The following is a 15706-nucleotide window of genomic DNA, read 5'->3' as shown; positions in this document are numbered from 1 at the left end:
GAACACATTACTTTATTATACCTAAGGATAGCACAATACAGAACATATAACTACTATATGGCCAGCCTACGATTTTAGAACCCTATTGTCAAAGGAAGTATCTAACTAATATATCTCAATTTCCTGTTTCGAACCGATTACAGTTTACTGTAAGAAAACTTTACAGTCTCATGGGTCAGTTTCTGTATCACTTCAATGACCTTTCATCAAAATTCATCAGAAATGAGAGCAGATTGAAATTGACACCAAAAGGTAAAAAAGATTTGAAGGAACAACCTATAGGTCACGGTGTCACGGTGCTATCATAGATGATTTGAGTTTGGTTACATACATATCATAAAAAAAACTATAAAGCAGTTATAGGTGCAAAGATGGGGCAAAAAAGGAGAACTAGTTATTTGAATTATCATTAATTAAATTCAGAATATATTCCATGGCTACAACAAACATGTTTAACTTGTTCCTTCAATTCATGTTAGATTAAAAGACACGCATTTGGTGACAATGCGTACGCAAATGAAGTTTGGAAAAGTGTAGATCAAGTGCATAGTGGACTTCAGTGGAAACAAAACATGAATTCATTTTATTTCTCTGGAAAATGAATAAATAATATCTCTAACATTTCTGTGCAAATTTAACTATTTAGACCATAAGACCATTAGACATAGGAGCAGAATTAGGCCATTCAGCAAGGCGAGTCTACTCCGCAATTCCATCATAGCAGATTTATTACCCCTTTCAACCCCATTCTCCAGCCTTCTCTCAACAACCTTAGATGCCCTTACTAATTAAGAACCTATCAACCTCTGCTTTAAATACACCCAATGACTTGGCCTCCACAGACGTCCGTGACAATGAATTCCAGATTCGCCACCCTCTTGGTGAAGAAATTACTCCTCATCTCTGTTCTAAACGTACATTCTTCTATTCTGAAGCTGTGACATCTGCTCCTAGACACCCCCGCTACAGAAAACATCCTCAACACATCCACCCTATCTCAGCCTTGCAATATTTGATAGGTTTCAATGAGACTCCCCTTCATTCTTCTAAACTCCAGCGAGTACAGGCCCAGCGCCATTAAATGCTCATGCATCCACTCTTTCATTTTCAGAATCATTCTCATGAACCTCCTCTGTATCCTCTCCTATGCCAGCACATCTTTTCGTAGATAAGGGACCCAATACTGCTCGCAATACCCCAAGTGCTGTCAGACCAATGCCTTACAAAGCCTCAGCATTACATCCTCGCTTTTATATTCTTTGAAATGAATGCTAACCTGCAAGTTAACCTTAAGGGAATCCTGCATGAGGACATTCAAGTCCCTTTGCACCTCTGATTTTTGAATTTTCTCCCCATTTAGAAAAATCTGCGCCTTTTTTCCTTCCACCAAAATGCACAACCATACACTTCCCTATGCCAATTTCTATTCACCACTTCTAAGTCCTTCTGCAGACTCTGCTTCCTCAACACTACCTGCACCTTCGTCTATCTTCATAACATCCACAAGCTTGGCCACAAAGCCATCTATTCCGTCATCCAAATCACTGACATATAATGTGAAAAGAAATGGTCCTAACACTGAATCATGCGGAACACCACTAATCACTGGCAGCCAACCAGAAAGGGCACTCTTTGTTCCCACTCTTTGCCTCCTACCAGTCAGCCAATCTTCTATCCTGCTACTTTATTCTGCCAGCTATGCCCTGCACCAAAGTTGCAAAGTACAGTTAAAGGCATTCAGCATTATTATTAGACAGAATAATCTTTACCTTATGCCCCCACAGAATATGAATCTTACTGCCACCGCAAATTTCAATTAGAGCTCCCAATTTTAAAATCCAGACAAGTGTGAGGTGTTGCACATTGGGACATCAAATGAAAGGAGAAAGTATAAATTAATGGTAGGCTCTTTAATAGCATTGATGTACAGAGCGATCTTTGGGGTCCAGATCCATAGTTCACTAAAACTGGGGATGCAAATAGATAAGGTAAACAAGGCATATGGCATGCTTGCCTTTGTTGGCTGAGGTGTTGAGCACAAAAGTACAGATGTAATGCCACAGCTATATAAAACCAGACCACACTTGGAGGATTGCAGATAATTCTAGTAACCCCATTTTAGGAACCATGTGAAGACTGTGAAAATGGTGCATAAAAAGTTTACCAGGATGCTGCCTGGATTAGAGGGTATAAGCTACAAGAAAAGTTTGGACTATCTTGAATTGTTCTCACTAGAGTATCAGAGTCAGAGGGGAGAACTGATTTTTTTTAAATCATGAGAAGCATCATAGACTGTCATGATTCTAAGGTTAGGAGGGGGAAATTTAAATGCAACATTTTCTTTTTTAACCACAGTGTGTTGGGTGCCTGGAATGGATTACCATGATAGTAGTGGAAGTAGGCAGATTGGTGGACTCTAAGAAGCTTTTAGATAGAATATGAAGGGAATGGAAGGATATGGATGAAGCTCAAGAGCAGCACATTTAGTTTAATTTACATCAAGATTTGCATAGCATTGTGGACTGAACAGCCCATCCAGCACTGTAATGAGCTGCCAGATGAAGTGGTAAATGTGGGCTCACTTTTAATATTTAAGGAAAACTTGGACAGGTATGTGGATGAGAGGTGTATGGAGGGATATGGGCCAGGTGCAGGTCAGTGGGACTAGGCCGAAAAATGGTTCGGCACAGCCAAGAAAGGCCAAAAGGCCTTTTTCTGTGTAGTAATGTTCTATGGTTGTACTGTTCTATTCTATATGTGTTTTTAAAACAAAATAACTTATTTTTACTAGTTATCAGAGTAGAACTAAGAATACTATTTTGACAATAATGAAGTTAACTTTCAGGTTTCCTTTGGGTAAATCTTCTCTGTCAATAAACAAACCATTTACAAAAACACAAGGGGACGACATATTCAAAATTAGACATCAGCAGAATGAGCCATGGACCAGTTTCAATAATCTTAATAGGGTCAGAAAAAGATGTTTCAGATTTTACTACACCTCCCGCCTCCTCCCTCCAATTTGGTACAGATGTTAGTCTAATTATCACCTCTCTGGAAGATTAAGTTAAGTTCAGGTGGTACAGATACTAAACCCATTGGCCCAGACATCTGAATTAAAATAGATTAAATTTAGTCATGCAACCATGAAAAACAGGTAATTACAAAACAAACTGGATACTTCAAAGTCCAAAACTTGTACTCCAATACTAAAACATAATTCATGTACAAATAATAGTAAATCAACAAAGAATCATTGAACTACTCCCTCACCTACTGTATACCAGCTTGCATCTGTCAATTTATTGATGGCAGCCTCTTGGTAAGAACCATCAGATCCTTTCACCTCGACTGAAGCTCCAATCTGCAGCATAATACAAAGCATTTTGAAACAAATACACAATGCGAATCATGCAATGAGATGCATGAAACTATACAGTATATCATATAAAGCAATCTAACAATTATCCAAAACTAAAAAAAATAAATTACCACCTTCAAGAATTACATCACATAAAACATGAATCACTACAAATTACATCAATTGTCATGCAAAACTTCTTTTATTTGGACTGAAGTAAATAAATTGCTGATTTTAAAGAAATGAGTGTTGAAGTGTGGCATTCTCTTACAGTTATCTGAAGTACTTCTACAGCACTGAATCGATGTTACATTGCAAAGAGCCTAGCTACACGATCACTTCATATTAACACAAAAATCAAAGAACAACACCTTAAAACATATTCTCATGTCGGTGTCCATTCATTGAACCTGTAATATCTTTGCAGATCAACACTTTCATCTTCCAGCACCACCTATCTTTGTCTCCTCAGTAAACCTGAAATACTTGCATTTAATAACTGTAGTGAGAAAGAAATTTGTTTTTTTATACCTATCCCAACACAAAGGCAGTTCATTCTACATAGAAAATTAAATGACCTGGAAAAACATTAGATCAAGAATTCTTTCTATTTAGCTAATCTGGTGGCATGGTAAAAAAATGAGACTAACAGATATAAAATGTGGCAAAGGTGGTCAAGCATTTTAGTCTACGTGTACAACTTTGATTGTTTTTAAATGTCATGACCATGGTGAGTAAAAAGGACATATGTATTAACTCTACATCAATCTACGTCATACAAACTCATGAAGCAATTTCGCCTTTTTAAAAAGAGCTAATGACTAACACAAGCTATTTTCTGCTCTTATCGATAACAAGCCACATAACCTAATCCCAGAATTAGGCTGATACAAAATCATATTTGATAACTGGATCTCTTCAACAAGTTTTCAGGCATTATTTGGAAGTTGAAACAAAATATAATATCTAAAAGAATTCAAGGTGGTTTGATAATATCATCAAATGTCAAACATGGTTTCACTATAACTTTTTTAAATACTATTTTCTAGTATCATGAATGGGCATGTGCAATTGATACATATCACAATATATGTAGTCTATTGTGCCCCCAATGTGACTTCCAATAACATGATCGGAAGGGGTGCTTCTCGCAGGTCAGCAGTGATACTTAAGAAAGCTTTGCGGGCGTTTGTTGATTGTACGGGGCCTATCAGCGGCGTCAACAGAACTCTGTGAACTAAATAAAAGTACAGAAGGGATGAGCAGAGTGGCCATTATCGGGAGTAGGCTAGTGGCGAGAGTAGAAGCAACAGGCTTTGGCTCAAAAGAGCTCAGAGGAGACATCAGCTCTCTGTTAAGGTTTCCTTTTTGTGTTTTTTCTCTCTTATTGTACCATTTAAGTGGCTGTGATGCGTTCTTTGTGCTGGATGTTGGAGAACTGGGAGACCTAGAGTCTCCCCGGGAACTACAGCTGTGTGAAGTGCATCCGGCTGCAGCTCCTTGAAGATCATGTTAGGGATCTGGAGCAGCAACTGGATGACCTTTGGCTTGTATGGGAGTGTGAGGAAATAATTGGTCAAAGCTACAGGGAAGTATTCATCCTGAAGTTGCAGGAGGCAAGTAGCTGGGGTGACTGTCAGGAGAAATGGAAATAGACAGTTAGAGCAGAACAAACCTGTGGCCATTTCCCTCAAAAATAAGTATACCGCTTTGGATATTTTTGTGGGAGATGACCTTCCGGGAGAATGCCACGGCAATCGGGTTCCAGGCACTGAGCATGTGTCCATGGTGCAGAAGGGAAAGAAAGAGAAGACGACAGCGGTAGTGATAGGGGGCTCAGTAATGCGGAGAACAGGCAGGAGATTCTGTGGACGTGAACGGGACACCCAGATGGTACGTTGCCTCCCAGGTGCCAGGGTCAGGGACGTCTCAAATGGCGTCTACAACATTTTGGAGAGGGAGGGAGAGCACCCAGATGTCTTGGTACATACTGGTACCAATGAGATAGGAAAGAAAAGCAAAGAAGCCCTGGAAAGAGAATTTAGAGAGCTCGGTAGAAAACTGAGAAGCAGGACCTCCAAGGTAGTAATTTCTGGATTACTGCCTGTGTCAACACGCCAGTGAGGGTAGAAACAGGATGATTTGGTGGGTAAATGCATGGCTGAAAGCTGGGGCAGGGCTTTAGGCTCTTGGATCATTGGGATCTCTTCTAGGGGAGGTACGACCTGTTCAAAAGTGACCGGAAAATTGCAAATATCACTCCACTCTTTAAGAAAGGAGGAAGGCAGCAGAAAGGAAATTATAGACCAGTTAACCTGACTTCAGTGCTTGGGAAGATGTTAAGAGTCAATTGTTAAGGATGAGGTGATGGAGTACTTGGTGATACAGGACAAGAAAGTACAAAGTCAACATGGTTTCCTTCAGGGAAAATCCTGCCTGATGAACCTGTTGAAATTATTTGAGGAGATTACAAGTAGGATAGATAAAGAGGATTTTCAGAAGGCCCCTTTCAGAAGGCCTTTGACAAGGTGCCACACATGAGGCTACTTACCAAGTTAAGAGCCCATGGTATTACAGGGAAGTTACTAATATGGTTAGAGCTTTGGCTGATTGGTAGAAGGCATCAAGTGGGAATAAAAGGATCCTTTTCTGGTTGGCTGTCATTGACTAGTGGTGTCCCACAGGGGTCAGTGCTGGGACCACTCCTTTTTATGCTGTATATAAATGATTTAGACGATGGAATAGATGACTTTGTTGCCAAGTTTGCAGATGATATGAAGATTGGTGGAGGGGCAGGTAGTGTTGCAGAAACAGTTAGGAAGCAGGAGGACTTAGACAGATTAGGAGAATGAGCAAGTGAGTGGCAAATGAAATACAATGTTGGAAAATGCATGGTCATGCAGTTTGGTAGTAGAAATAAATGTGCAGACTATTTTCTAAATGGAGAAAATCCAGGAATCTGAGATGCAGAGGGACTTGGGAGTCCTCGTGCAGAACACCCTAAAGATTAAATTGCAGGTCGAGTCGGTGTTGAGGAAGGCAAATGTCATGTTAGCATTCATTTCAAGAGGTCAAGAATACAAGAGCAAGGATGAGATGCTGAGGCTTTATAAGGCACTGGTGAAGCCTCACCTTGAGTATTGTGAAGTTTTGAACCCCTCATCTTAAAAAAGATGTGCTGGCATTGGAGAGGGTCCAGAGAAGGTTCACAAGGATGAGTCCAGAAATGAAAGGGTTATCATACGAGGAACATTTGATGGCTCTGGGTCTGTACTCGCTGGAATTCAGAAGGATGAGGGGGGATCTCATTGAACCCTTTCGAATGTTGAAAGGCCTAAACAGAGTAGAAGTTTTCTTTAACCAAAGTTTGGTGAATTTGTGGAATTTGTTGCCATATGCAGCTGTGGAGGCCAGGTCGTTGGGTGTGTATAAGGCAGAGATTGACAGGTTCTTGATTGGGCATGGCATCAAAAATTATAGGGAGAAGGCCGGGATCTGGGAAAGAATAAAAAAGGATCAGCCGTGATTGAGTAGCGCAGCAGACTCTATGGGCCAAATAGCCTAATTCTGCTCCTATGTCTTATGGATTCAGTAGCCTAACATTATCACAAGCAAGATTAATCAATAGCGTTATTTTGAATCCTGAATGCAATTTAGCAGTACCAAATTATTAAATTTGATTTCATTACATTTATTTATTTATTAGTTTTATTTGAGACATAAATCTTCCTGCTTCAGACTACCAAATAAATAGACTGGGCTCTGTTCATAAGTACACTATTTCATAATCCTGGAAACTTACTTCCCCACACAATTCAAATCTGAATCACACACAGAAAAGTATTAACTATTTTCACTTTGATTAAATCCAAAACTTCAAAATGGAGCTCACTGAGGGCCAGTTATAGGCCAGCTAGATAATGCAAAATATCTCTCATGGCTCTTCTTGAAAATTTAAGAGAGTCAATCCTAGGAGAAAAGCAGCATCTGGAGAATAGATTTTCACATTGGCAATTGCAGAGAGATTACGATACAACCAGCTAATGTGGCAGAAGGGGAAGAAAGTGCCTTGGTATAATGTAGATTTCTGCACAAGTACAAATTTTGTGTATTTCTTGGAGGAATTCTTGCACAGCATCAGTAAAAAGCAGTACATACCCGCAATGGGCCTTTCACTTGGTCATCTTGGACAACTTGTGTAGAATTGTCATGCTTCAAGAGCACCTAGACAACAGAATACCAAAAATAGATAGCATACTATAAAATATCCTTCATCAAAAGTTATTATGTTTGAAATTCAAATCAAAATTAGCTGATAAAGTTTGAAATTTCATCTAACAATAAGCCACATACCTTGACCTTTACTAGTCGCTTCACAGTTTTAATCTTTGCCTCGCAGAAGGCACCACGGTACTTGGCACTAACATCTGTACCCACTGTGAGATAGGCAGGCTCATCAGCTGCCTGTAATGCACAAACACAAATCCAAGTTTACTGGAAAGTTAATCACAATACTTAAACATTTTTTGTATTTATTGCTCTGGATTTCCAGCATCTGCAGAATTTCATGTGTTTATACTTTAACACAGGAAAGTATGTGTGGACCTCGAAAGGCAGCTGAGGTTCCCCGACCATATCGCAGCCACCACCCTGCGACCAGACATTGTCCTTGTGTCTGAGTCTACGAAGCAGGTGGTGATGCTGGAGCTGACAGTCCCATGGGAAGATCACTTGGAAGAGGCCTTTGAAAGGAAACTATCTAAGTATGCAGGACTGGTCAGCAACTGCCAGCAGGCTGGATGGAGAGCAAGGTGTCTCCCAGTGGAAGTTGGTTGTAGGGGATTCGCAGCCCGTTCCTTAGCCAGAGCCTACAGCAATTTGGGCATCAAGGGAGAGAGGAAGAGGAGAGCCATCCGCAGTACCACTGATACGGCAAAGAGGGCTCCAAGGTGACTGTGGCTCAAGAGTGGGGAGCCATGGAGTCATGTGTAGCTAGCCATCTGGACACAAGCTGGGGTCTGATCAGCCCCGGCTGGGTCACCTGGAGAAGGGTGTATGATGTTGAAAGACCCGAAACACCCAATGATTCCAGGAACATCACTGATGATGTGTCCAGAAACATCAGTAGATGTATGCACACAACTGAAAATGCTTTGGCATAATTTGAAATGAGCAGAAGCACGGAATTCTAGCACACCGTTTTCTACATTTGATTCCAGAAGTCAATATACTTGAGGAAATAAGCCCCTTGTTTTCCTCTGTCATTAATTAAATCTGACAATTACAATGTTGCAAGACTTCAAGGAAATAGATAAAGGAGAAAGTAAATGCACAAGTTCTGCTTTGCTCATACAAGTGAAAGAAAATAGATTCCTAAATATTACTGACCCTAAATTTAAAAAAAACAAAATTTATTGCTCTTTTCAAAGAAGCTTGGTGCCATATGCTATTTATAGTGCGTGTTAAAGTTCTAGACTGCTGGAGTACATATACAGTACATGATACAATGTTTCCAGTGATCACACTGAAAGGTTGAAAAATCTACAAATTAGCTTTCAAACATTTTCCGTGTTTAATTATATAGAAGTAAAAAGGCCACTTTATCAAATTTTGCCTCAGATTTACATCAAGTCACAAAGTAATACTAGTTCTGCCTCTTTCTACTAAGCCTGTTACTGTGCTGTATCTCTAACTAACTTTGATTTAATGAGACAGTTATCATAACCTCAGATGGACGCAACACTTGCTGACACTGATGTCACATGTACACAAATTGGCAGATGATGCAAGTTACTAACTAATGTGCCTTCAGGGGAGAAGAAACAAATCCAAAGTACACAATTCCCTAATTCCCTATCCACTTATAGCTCAATAGTTATGATTAAGGTAACTATGTTCTTTGAAAACTGTATTTTCTCCTACTGCCTTATTCACACTACCTGCCTAGCGACCCCAAATTGTCAGTTAAACAGCCAATCATGTTCAACTTTCATTTCAAGCAGCTGCCACTAGTCAGAAATTTTACACAGAAACTATATTTAGATGCAAGTTATAAAGAATCAACAGCATAAACGTGCACACCAGCTCTTCACCTGTGTATAAAAAAGTGCCACTGCAAAAATCCTGCGCATATTACACAGTCAGTCCAAGTTTACTTTATGTCTTCGACACATGCATTGTTCATTTAATTTGCTTTAGCAGGGAGTTTGAGTGTACTTATTGTATAAAACTCAACTTTAAGAAGCTTCAGAGTACATTATTGGTAATTTTAAATTTCTTACATAAATGGAAAACAGTTATCACTGAAGAGCCTATTAACTCAGCATGCAATATTACTTCCCTTAGCATTCAAATTCCTTAACAAAGTGCATTTTCAATTAAGTCAACTTTTGTTTCCTGGTTAATTCAGTCACCAGTTAATCGTGGCAACCACTTATTTGGGATATTATGCCACTTAATTGGGACAGGAGATTGTTACCAAACAGTTTCTAACTGGCATCAGACACATGCATTTGTGTTACCGTTAGCCGCTACACAATGCTAAGAGTGAAAATAGCATCAGTTACATGTGCTTGTGTTAAAAAAAAATGATTTTGTCACTGATAGTTGGTGGGAAATAAGCAGTAAGACTATACAGAACAGTTTTGCTCACTGCTTTTTCAAGCTCTCAAGCTTGGAGATGCCAGAAACAGCAGGGAGTGAAAATGAAATGATTTCACTACTTCAACAGGTTAGGAACTCTTAAGTATTTGAAGGAATCGACAATCATCTTGAATGTTATAATGAAAATGAAAATTTGGAGGTGCAATTGTCAAAACTTGTATGAAGGTAGTCCACTACCTACACTCAAAGTCTGTGCCCATTTTGTTCATTTGCAGTTAATCAAAAAAAAAACAGCAGTGTACACTGGATGAATTCCTCCTTTGCTAACTGTGCTAACTTTGCTAATATTAGGAACTAATGCACAGTATTATAGTACTGTAGAAGTATTGGCTGTGTTCTGTATTTCACTTAAATACATAATCTGTTACTCAGTTAAAATTTGAACTATTTCTATGAAACTTCAGCCAGTTGGAGCCGCTACTTAATTGGGCCAAAATGTATTGGTCCTGATGTGTCCCTGTTAACTGGAATCCACTGTACTTGTCATGCAGAAACACTGGTTAAATCTTAGTAATTGTGGCCAGTAGTTTGAAATAGAACAACCAACGTTTAATAATCTGAACAAGTCGTCCCTAATTTGCACATACATTTGCAAGAAAAAGTTTGCGAACCCTTTGCAATTACTTGGTTTTCTGCATTAATTACTTATAAAATGTGGTCTGAAGGACCATGAGTATCACAGGGTCCTTCGTATTATCAATGATCCCTCCCATTGATCCCACAATCTCTTTGACACACTACCAACAGGCAAGAGGTACAGCAGCATTAGGACAAGGACTGCTAGGATGGAAAGCAGCTTCTCCCCCCAGGCCATGATACTTCTGAACCCCCTGCCACCAAGAAGGACTCACCACCCATGAAGTTCCAGTTACATTTTAAACTTGTGACGTAAATGCACTTTATACTAAATGTCAATCTTCTGGAATACATATTATTATTTATTAATTTATTTTTGGTAATATTACTTTATGTGTTGTGCATGTAGGTTCGGAGGAGTGTTTACTAGCTTGGCAGCATACATGTATACAGCTGAATAACGAACTTGCACCTGAACTAAAGGTTATGACAAAAATTGCTGTTAACTTTGTATTATTATTCATTGTTATCTGTATGAAACATAGACTCATTGAAAACCTTCACTTTCTTTTAAAAATTGTCTTGCTTTCCCATTTTCCCCACCTGCATTTGAAAACTATCGGTATTTTGTTATTACATCTTGTACACTTCTACTATATTTAACCCAAAAATAGCTAACACTAAATTATCAAAATATCTTAGCTGTTTTGTAAATGAAAATACATCCAAGCTCCTTGAAAAATTCAAGCATTTAGATAAATCAGCTATGCTTACCTTCTAGTTAAGAACCGATCTTTAGATGCTGAATGTATGCTTCTTTATTGCTTTTGCCAAAAAAGTGATCAAACATGTAATTATAACAGAATTCTCACTTTCTCTCTTCTTTAAAATAAACAGTCCTAATTAACAAGCCTAAACATCTGCTATTAGTAAATACATCACTCATAAATAAAAACAGTAAGTGAAACGTGATTGGCAGCTGCTAAATAAAAGCCATTGGATTCCTCTAGCTTAAGAAAGCAATCACCTAAAGCTCCAAAACATTCATATCCTCGAACATACATCAGTTAATGACGAACATGAGGACTGAGATCTTTAACCGTGAACCATATCGAATTCTCACTAGCCAAATAAACTAAAGAAACCAGATACAAAATTGGAACTTTGCCGCAACAATGACAGCTCTCTCGTAAAATACTAAACCACTCAAAACAAACTGCCACAAACTAAACACCAATATATCTAATGTTCACTCCTGTATTTAACTTAATTAAACTTACTTCTTAGTTTTAGGCTTGTATTTCTCCAGTGAATTTATATAATGGTTAACTTATGACAAAAATAGATGACAAGACTCCAGAAAGTTGTACATCAACTGCCAACAAAAACATATTTGTAGCTTGGAATACAATTTTAAAAAGAAAACTAAACATGCTGATCAAACACTTTATATCTCAGGTAAAATACATTACAGGAAAATCATGCTTGAATGGAACATTATGCATTAACATAATGACTGTAAATTTTACAATTGTATACATTTAAAACTGTAAACTGAAAGTACACATTACCTAAGTATGCTGCCATGCTTAGTGTACAGGCAAAAGGAAGTTATTGTTGTCAATTCAGTAAATTTCAAACCACTGTCTGCAATCGACATCAATTAAATACTGTGTTAAACGGACAACACTCAGATTTGCCTTTGTATGTGCAGATTTCAGTCATAGCCAGCATGTCAGTGGAGCTTGCTACAATTACGGGCAGATGCTGATCGATTTCAAATAAACAAAATATTCTGCTCTTGCACGCCACCTAGGATCCAAGGAGTCAGACTGTTTTCTTGATTATGGACTAAATCATTTAGTAAGCAGATGCAAAAGTAGAAACTACTAATAAGAAAACCTCAACAGAACTCCACTCTTTTCAAGAATTGGAGCCAGAGTAAAAAATAATTCTCAGTTATATGTAACTATGTGTGTATACATGAGGGGAGAAGATACATCGGGAGACAGGAGAGATACAGCGGGAGAGAGAGAAAAAGAGTGGGATAGAAAGACAGGTTATAAAATACCTCAACACACACAAAATGCTGATAAGAACTCAACAGGCCAGACAGCATGTATGGAGGAAAATGAACAGTTTACATTTCAATCCAAGATCCTTCATCAGGACTCTTCAACTGTCGGCTACAAACATCGACCATTCATTTCCCTCCATAGATACTGTCTGACTTGCTGAATTCCTTTAGCATTTTTTGTTGTTTATCCCAATTTCCAGCATCTGCAATCTTTCATGTTAAAACTGTTACCTTTTGGTTGAAAGGTTACCTAGCTTATCTGGCTTCTCAGATAAGCACGACATAAAGGAAAAGTTTCTTCCTTCTCAATATTCATGCCAAAACCAAAATCACTTCATCAGCATACTTCCCAAGAATGTCTTTGGAAATGAGGTCTACATTCAGGCAGACAGAGTTAATGGTGATGATGACAGAGAAAATAATGCAATTCTCACTCAATGATGTAGCAGAGAATTTAAAGATTAAAATTAAAACAACAGCAAAAGAGAACAAAATATTTGACCAGCTTTCCTTAATTCTTCTGATGTTTGAAATGTAATAGAAACCAAAATGTATTTTGATTTTTCAAAAGCTTTCAATAAAACTGAAGATTTGAGATCATTTGGGTGCTTGGAGCCCAGGGACCAACAACTGAATGAAAAACAAGCATCCACTATTTAGAAAGAAATGGATGCACAAAAAGTGACATTCAATTGTTTTGCAAGGTAAATTAATGATTATGGAGTGAGAATTTGGTGTACAGTTTCAAAATGAAACTAAAATAAATTTCAGCACGATAAGCAAAATATCACATTTTGGCAGTATGGATAAGTTCAGGAAACCTGCATATGTACATGGACAGGGTAAAACAATGAAACTAGACATTTGTTCAAGCAAGAGCAGTGCAGATAAATAAGTCCATATAAATGTAAAAGTGGTTCTAGGATTCACTTCCATAGACACAGAAAGCAGAAGCAGACAGCTCCTGTTATATTTCATATATCCTTCATTAAATCAAAGTTGAGATCAGTGCAATGTACATAAAAGAAATGCAACAAACAGATAAGCTTTACAATAATGACACAAAAAAGACTAATTATCTTCAAATTAACTACTGTATCTTTAAGAGCACAATATTCTATTGACAGGGCAAAGTGCTTCAGAGGTGCATAACAAACAAATCCAAAAATGAGTGAAATGGAAAAAGTAAACTTGAACTAAAATCAAAGGCTTTATGAACCATCTTGTGGAGAAGACCTGTAAGGATAGAACGTGGAAGACGCTTTAAAAAGAAAATGCAAAAACAGAAAAATCTACAGAGCAAAAGAAGATCCAAATTTATTGACATTAAAAAAAAGTATTTCTCTTAGAAATTCTGAATTTCCTTATTTCTTTTCCAGAAGAATTTGCAAATATCAATCACCAATAAATTGAATTAGGAATTCATAAGAAACTTATTTAAGAGGGCCAAGAATATGGAAGCCACAACCATTAAATGTTTGAGGCAAACACCACAGATATGGGGAAAGCAGTATGCAAACAAAAAGAATACAAGGTTATGTTGTTTGGAATAATCGAGGTGGAGGCAAAACCTCACATAGAACATACATGTAAGGGACAGGCGGTGCACTGACTTAACTTGAAGAAAACTAACAGCTGTATCATTCACTCTGTCTCAGGCAAATGTGATGCCTTATATCCAAATTACAATACAAACAGTTGAAGTTGCTCAAAGCCAATTGGGAGAAATATTTGTACGAATCCCTTTTACAGTCCTTGAGATACTCTCAGCTATATGATATTATTTTGTATCTTATGGAATAATGACTATCTCAACCAGGAACTAATGCAGGATTGTAACAGAAACCAAAAGCAGGAGTTCCTGTAATGAGGAATGGTGAATTTTTCTTCATTTACTTGTGAAGATAAATATGCAATGTTTTCCCTGATTAAACTGCAACATACTCCAAAATGTAAATCAGTCTAACAACATACAGTTGCAAGAAAACGTTAGTAAACCTTTTGCAATTACCTGGTTTTCTGCATTAATTACTCATAACATGTGTTCTGATCTTCATCTAAGTCACAATAATAGACAAACACAAATAAAACACAAACACTTGTACTTTTCATGTCTTTATTGAATCATTGTTTAATCACTCACAGTCCAGGCTGGAAAAAGTATGAGAACCCTTGTATTTAGTAACTGGTAGATCCTCCTTTAGAAACAATAACCTCCATCAAATGTTTCCTGCAGCTGCTGATCAGAGTTACACAACACCAAGGAGGTATTTTACACCATTCCTCTATACAAAACTGTTTCAGTTCATGCCACAGCATCTCAATTCGGTTAAGGTCTGGACTCTTACTTGGCCATCCCAAAACACAAATTTTCTTCTTTTTAAACCATTCTGTTGCTGATTTACACGTGTTCTGGATCATTGTCTCATTGCATCATACAACTTCTATTAAGCTTCAGATGACGGAACGCTACCTTGACATTCTCTTGTAAAATGTCTCAATACAATTTTGAATTCATTGTGGAGAGCAGTAGTTTCTTCTGTAGTGTCCTTCCATGAACACCATTTTGTGTTTTTCTTATGAAAATAGACTTCAGCAAATTCCAGAGATTTTTGCAGGTCTCTTGTTGTTACCCTTGTGTTCTTTTTCACCTCCTTGCACATTGCACTTTGTGCTCTTGTTGTGATCTTTGCAGAATGCCCTCTCCTAGCACTGAATTTCTTCCATTTGTAGCCAATTTCTCTTACTGTGGACTGGTGAACACTCAGGTCTTCAGAAATGATTTTGGAGCCAGCTTCATGATATCTCTACAATTCTTCTTCTAAGGCATGGTGCACACAAACAGGTCTTTCATGAGAAGAGCATGCTCTGTCAGTAACTTGACTTGTGTGTCCTTTATATAGGACAGCGCACCCCAACAACCCACACCTCCAATCTCATCTCATTAATCAGAACACCTGACTCCAAATAGCTTTTATAGAAGGCATTACCCAGGTGGTTCACATACTTTCTTGAACCCAGACTGTGAT

At 38.0% G+C, this 15706-nt stretch overlaps 1 protein-coding gene across 5 annotated transcripts in view; it reads right to left on the bottom strand.

Moving 5' to 3' along the window:
* The window catches only part of arid4a (AT-rich interactive domain 4A), a 124903-nt gene that overhangs the window by 96195 nt on the left and 13002 nt on the right, over positions 1-15706 (bottom strand). For 3 of the 5 annotated variants that reach the window (XM_073039932.1, XM_073039931.1, XM_073039933.1), the window contains exons 3-5: positions 7715-7821; positions 7520-7585; positions 3274-3364 (exon numbers count right to left, since the gene is read on the bottom strand). In XM_073039932.1, the coding sequence (XP_072896033.1) occupies positions 3274-3364; positions 7520-7585; positions 7715-7821 (264 nt within the window). Of the gene's footprint in view, positions 1-3273; positions 3365-7519; positions 7586-7714; positions 7826-15706 lie in introns of all 5 variants that reach the window. The other 2 variants (XM_073039930.1, XM_073039929.1) reach the window with 1 other exon arrangement.

This window comes from Hemitrygon akajei, chromosome 3 (assembly GCF_048418815.1).
Source record: "Hemitrygon akajei chromosome 3, sHemAka1.3, whole genome shotgun sequence".
NCBI lineage: Eukaryota > Metazoa > Chordata > Chondrichthyes > Myliobatiformes > Dasyatidae > Hemitrygon > Hemitrygon akajei.
Note: the sequence above shows the minus strand (reverse complement) of the source record. Positions and strands in the feature narration are given on the sequence as shown.